General features: G+C 47.5%; 1 protein-coding gene across 1 annotated transcript; it reads right to left on the reverse strand.

Moving 5' to 3' along the window:
* Positions 1 to 488: 488 nt before the first annotated feature.
* LOC106566346 (uncharacterized) lies at positions 489 to 4,703 on the reverse strand. Its single transcript, XM_014134276.2, has 5 exons — positions 3,155 to 4,703; positions 2,438 to 2,929; positions 1,469 to 1,614; positions 1,083 to 1,208; positions 489 to 722 (listed from the first exon to the last, which is right to left on the reverse strand). The coding sequence occupies exons 1-5, from the start codon at positions 4,701 to 4,703 to the stop codon at positions 546 to 548; spliced, it is 2,490 nt and encodes an 829-aa protein (XP_013989751.2). The 3' UTR covers positions 489 to 545.
* Between the last annotated feature and the right edge of the window lie 833 nt (positions 4,704 to 5,536).

Raw genomic sequence — 5,536 nt, forward strand, 5'->3', positions numbered from 1 at the left:
TGTGTGTAGTAGTCCTCAGTGTGTAGTAGTCCTCAGTGTGTAATAGTCCTCAGTGTGTGTAATAGTCCTCAGTGTGTAATAGTCCTCAGTGTGTGTAGTAGTCCTCAGTGTGTAGTAGTCCTCAGTGTGTGTAATAGTCCTCAGTGTGTGTAATAGTCCTCAGTGTGTGTAATAGTCCTCAGTGTGTGTAGTAGTCCTCAGTGTGTAATAGTCCTCAGTGTGTAATGGTCCTCAGTGTGTAATAGTCCTCAGTGTGTAGTAGTCCTCAGTGTGTGTAATAGTCCTCAGTGTGTAGTAGTCCTCAGTGTGTGTAGTAGTCCTCAGTGTGTGTAGTAGTCCTCAGTGTGTGTAGTAGTCCTCAGTGTGTAGTAGTCCTCAGTGTGTAGTAGTCCTCAGTGTGTAGTAGTCCTCAGTGTGTAATAGTCCTCAGTGTGTAATAGTCCTCAGTGTGTAGTAGTCCTCAGTGTGTAGTAGTCCTCAGTGTGTAATAGTCCTCAGTGTGTAATAGTCCTCAGTGTGTAGTAGTCCTCAGTGTGTAATAGTCCTCAGTGTGTGCAGTGGGGCATGTCAGAGGACTGGAGTCTGGACAGGGAGAGGTCAGAGTTGAGACCCGGCTCAGCCTCTAACACACCTGTCTTCTGCTTAGCCTTGTTGTTCAAACTGGAGGCCTTACGGTTCCGTGTCTGAATGCCTTCCTTCTTCATGGTCAGAGGTCTATTGATCTGAGGAGGAGAACGGAGAAACAGAGGCATTAGTATGAATACTCCACTAAAGGAATAGACAGGATCAAATGTATCGGCCTACAACAAAGGAAATGATGTGTATTTGATTCAATGAGGAAAAGAGGATCGTAAAACTAGTTATCAACAGGAGGTATTTTAGTAACACTTTTATACTTAAAGCCTGCAAGTATAATGCTTTATGACTTGTTATAAGCATGTATGAGCCTTGATGATGTCTCATAATACGGTTTACAATATACTACGTCTCTCTATTATTCAACAATTCAACTGACTCAAAATGGTGGTTATGTAGCGTAACGGAATGAGAAGCTGTGAGACTATTCAGAGAGCAGTTCCTACGTTGTGTAGTTTGTAGTAGAGTCCACATGCATTACAGACTGTCTCCCCACTGTCATTACGTCTCCACAGCGTGGTGGTGCTCGTCTGACAGTTGGAGCAATGCGTCCCTGCACGTTTACTGGACATCTGCATGGGGAGAGGAATGGACACGTGGTTAACTTAGGAAATCACAGGTGGAGCAGGAGAGGAGAGGAGAGGAGAGGAGAGGAGAGGAGCGGAGCGGAGAGGAGCGGAGAGGAGAGGGAGGAGGAGAGGAGAGGAGAGGAGGAGAGGAGAGGAAAGGAAAGGAGAGGAGAATGGAATGTATTGTATTACTTTTCTTCAATAAGTACTTTTTGAGAGGAACATTTGAGAAGTAAATTCACAGCTCTCAGTAAATAACGTACCAGCCTCTTCTTGGGTCTGGTGAGAGGTCTGTTCTGACTGTTCATCTTGTGGTTGAGGTCACAGGCGTTACATAGGTAGTGTCCTGTCCCGTCACGACGCCACAGAGGGGTGGCGGTCGCACCACAGTCCACACACTCACGGGCATCTGGCAGAGGCACAGGAGCAGGGAGAGTACCACGTTAGATCTACACATGCTGCCACATTCTGACTGTTATTCACATTCCTCTGATGAAGAGCATTGATGAAGACCGAAACGCCAAGCTTTGAATTAAATTATATATTTTAATAGTGAGCGAGCACCTTTTCCTTTTCACGGGTGGTTGAGAGCCCTCCACTTCTTTTGATATTTAATTCACCTGTCTAATAGCAGCAAACATTATAATTAATCTATGATGGACGTTCGTTTCGACCCGTGAAGTCTGGAAGAGTCCTCAAGAAATACATTTGTTGTCTGAAGGTTTGCGTGTTTACACCCTGCTCTCGTCTATACTTTGTGTTTGTCTCAGGATAAAGCTGACATTATGATTGATCACGCTTCACTTCAGGGAAACAACGTGAGTGAGTGAGTGAGTGAGTGAGTGAGTGAGTGAGTGAGTGAGTGAGTGAGTGAGTGAGTGAGTGAGAGCGAGTGAGCGTGAGAGAGAGTGAGTGGATGAGTGAGTGGGTGAGTGAGTGGGTGAGTGTGTGGGTGAGTGGGTGAGTGAGTGAGTGAGTGGGTGAGTGAGTGGGTGAGTGAGTGAGTGAGTGAGTGAGTGAGTGAGTGAGTGAGTGAGTGAATGAGATATGCAAACTGACATAACCACACCATCAAATCATCCTCTAAGTCTGTGTTAACATAAGCAGCTAATTTCTTATCTTTTTGCCCGATGACAGTGTGTGAAACAAGAGAGAGAGAGAGAGAGAGAGAGAGAAAAAAAGAGGGAGGGAGAGAGGGAAAGAGAGAGAGCGTGAGAGAGCTGTCATCTCACCTGGAGGAGAGAGGTTGATTTTGTTTCGTCGTTTGGGGGAGTAGCAGTAGGTGGGATACACGCCAGCCCCAGCGGAGGAGCAGAGAGACGCTGAGCTGTAGCCCTGACCTGACAACCAGGAGTTGCTGTAGAAGCCCAAGGGGGGGTGACCGCAGGCCTGGGAAGAGTACGAGTACCCATCCCCTGGTGCAGGGTTCAGGGTCAGGAAACTACTGCTAACTCCGTCCTCACTGGGACTCAGCCTCTCCCCCTTCAAGGCCTCCTGAAGCCTCGGGATTTCCTGACAACCGTGCCCTCGGGAGTAGTACTCGGCCCTGGGGTTGGTCAGAGAGGAGATTGGGGTTTTGGTGGAGGAGAAGGAGAAGGAGGAGGTGGTGGTGGTGGAGAAGGGGCTGTTGTACCAGGAGGAAGAGGAGCAGCTGAGAGACTGGCCTCCAGAATCCCCCTGGACACTACCGTTGACGTGGGATGATGAAGAATACACCTGGTGAACTAGAACACAACAACACAACAAGCTGAACTGTGAGTCTCTGAGTTGCCAGTGTAAGGCTGATTAGGAGAAACTTCAGTGCAACTTTAATGACTAAGGGGTAGTTGAGACAAAATACTGTGGTTAAGTCTTCCAAATATAGAAAATGCCAATAAAACAACACTGTGTCCAATTGATTACATCCTAGCCGTATACATCTGGCAGAAGATCTAAAATACCTCACTGACCTGGGCCGTGTCCGTACGACGGTGCAGACTGACTATGGCTGCAGCTGGAGATGCAGGGAGGCAGGCTGGCCAAGTCAGACTCAGCTGAGAGGTACGGCTGGTGCAGGGAGTCTGTGGCTAGACTTGCCTTAGCCCTGTGGTACTGGAGAGAGTCTGGACTGGCCGTAGCCCTGTGGTACTGGACAGAGTCTGGACTGGCCGTAGCCCTGTGGTACTGGACAGAGTCTGGACTGGCCTTAACCCAGTGATACTGGAGAGACTCTGGACTAGTCTTAGCCCTGTGGTACTGGAGAGAGTCTGGACTGGCCTTAGCCCTGTGGTACTGGAGAGACTCTGGACTAGTCTTAGCCCAGTGGTACTGGAGAGAGTCTGGACTGGCCTTAGCCCTGTGGTACTGGAGAGAGTCTGGACTGGCCTTAGCCCTGTGGTACTGGAGAGACTCTGGACTGGCATTTGCCCAGTGATACTGGAGAGAGTCTGGACTGGCCGTAGCCCTGTGGTACTGGAGAGAGTCTGGACTGGCCTTAGCCCAGTGATACTGGACAGAGTCTGGACTGGCATTAGCCCTGTGGTACTGGACAGAGTCTGGACTGGCCGTAACCCAGTGATACTGGAGAGAGTCTGGACTGGCATTAGCCCTGTGGTACTGGACAGAGTCTGGACTGGCCGTAACCCAGTGATACTGGAGAGAGTCTGGACTGACATTAGCCCTGTGGTACTGGAGAGAGTCTGGACTGGCCGTAGCCCAGTGGTACTGGACAGAGTCTGGACTGGCCTTAGCCCAGTGATACTGGAGAGACTCTGGACTAGTATTAGCCCTGTGGTACTGGAGAGAGTCTGGACTGGCCGTAACCCTGTGGTACTGGAGAGAGTCTGGACTAGTATTAGCCCTGTGGTACTGGAGAGAGTCTGGACTGGCCGTAACCCTGTGGTACTGGAGAGAGTCTGGACTAGTATTAGCCCTGTGGTACTGGAGAGAGTCTGGACTAGTATTAGCCCTGTGGTACTGGAGAGAGTCTGGACTGGCCGTAGCCCTGTGGTACTGGAGAGAGTCTGGACTAGTATTAGCCCTGTGGTACTGGAGAGAGTCTGGACTGGCCGTAACCCTGTGGTACTGGAGAGAGTCTGGACTAGTATTAGCCCTGTGGTACTGGAGAGAGTCTGGACTAGTATTAGCCCTGTGGTACTGGAGAGAGTCTGGACTGGCCGTAGCCCTGTGGTACTGGAGAGAGTCTGGACTAGTATTAGCCCTGTGGTACTGGAGAGAGTCTGGACTGGCCGTAACCCTGTGGTACTGGAGAGAGTCTGGACTAGTATTAGCCCTGTGGTACTGGAGAGAGTCTGGACTGGCCGTAACCCTGTGGTACTGGAGAGAGTCTGGACTAGTATTAGCCCTGTGGTACTGGAGAGAGTCTGGACTGGCCGTAACCCTGTGGTACTGGACAGAGTCTAGAGAGGTGATCTCTGTAGTAAAGTTGAACATGGCTTCAGGAGGGAGCAAGGCTGGAGGGGACATCCAGCGAGACTGTTGCTCTGTAGAACCCTCCATCAGTGTGGAGGAGACTAGGGTGAAAGACAGATGATCGCCCTGTTACGCCTCTACCTTGCATATCATTCAATTCAATATTACTGTAGTACTATAATAGAGAGACAGTATATTACATCTGACTACATTCATACAGACCTACAGAACTAGCCACTTACATTGATGACTGTTTAATGAGGTTGGCACTATTAGCAGATAGCATGTGATCGTCAATAGTGATGGATCGTGACGATACAATATGTTAGTAAATTCTTACATGGCAATGTAAATAAAAGTATCATGAACCAAATAAGTCATACATAAAGGTATTTAAACAACAGAGAATTAATTTTACTTGACATTGATAGTGAAATACTATGATCTTGGACCAGGACTTGTTTGAAGATAATACTTAAAATGAGCATGAATCCATAGCGAATCTACATTGAAGATCAGTAACTAAATCCATAGCGAATCTACATTGAAGATCAGTAACTAAATCCATAGCGAATCTACATTGAAGATCAGCAACTAAATCCATAGCGAATCTACATTGAAGATCAGTAACTAAATCCATAGTGAATCTACATTGAAGATCAGTAACTAAATCCATAGTGAATCTACTTTGAAGATCAGTAACTAAATCCATAGCGAATCTACATTGAAAATCAGCAACTAAATCCATAGCGAATCTACATTGAAGATCAGTAACTAAATCCATAGTGAATCTACATTGAAGATCAGTAACTAAATCCATAGTGAATCTACTTTGAAGATCAGTAACTAAATCCATAGTGAATCTAAATTGAAGATCAGTAACTAAATCCATAGCGAATCTACATTGAAGATCAGTACAC

The sequence above is a fragment of the Salmo salar genome, chromosome ssa13 (genome assembly GCF_905237065.1).
Source record: "Salmo salar chromosome ssa13, Ssal_v3.1, whole genome shotgun sequence".
NCBI lineage: Eukaryota > Metazoa > Chordata > Actinopteri > Salmoniformes > Salmonidae > Salmo > Salmo salar.

Excerpts from the sequence above, each read along its gene's own strand:
- LOC106566346 (XM_014134276.2), bottom strand. The coding sequence starts at position 4,703 with ATGGAGGGTTCTACAGAGCAACAGTCTCGCTGGATGTCCCCTCCAGCC. Across the intron at positions 2,930-3,154 it reads GTCGTACGGACACGGCCCAG|TTCACCAGGTGTATTCTTCA; the intron begins GTCAGTGAGGTA and ends GTTGTGTTCTAG. Across the intron at positions 1,615-2,437 it reads AATCAACCTCTCTCCTCCAG|ATGCCCGTGAGTGTGTGGAC; the intron begins GTGAGATGACAG and ends TGCCTCTGCCAG.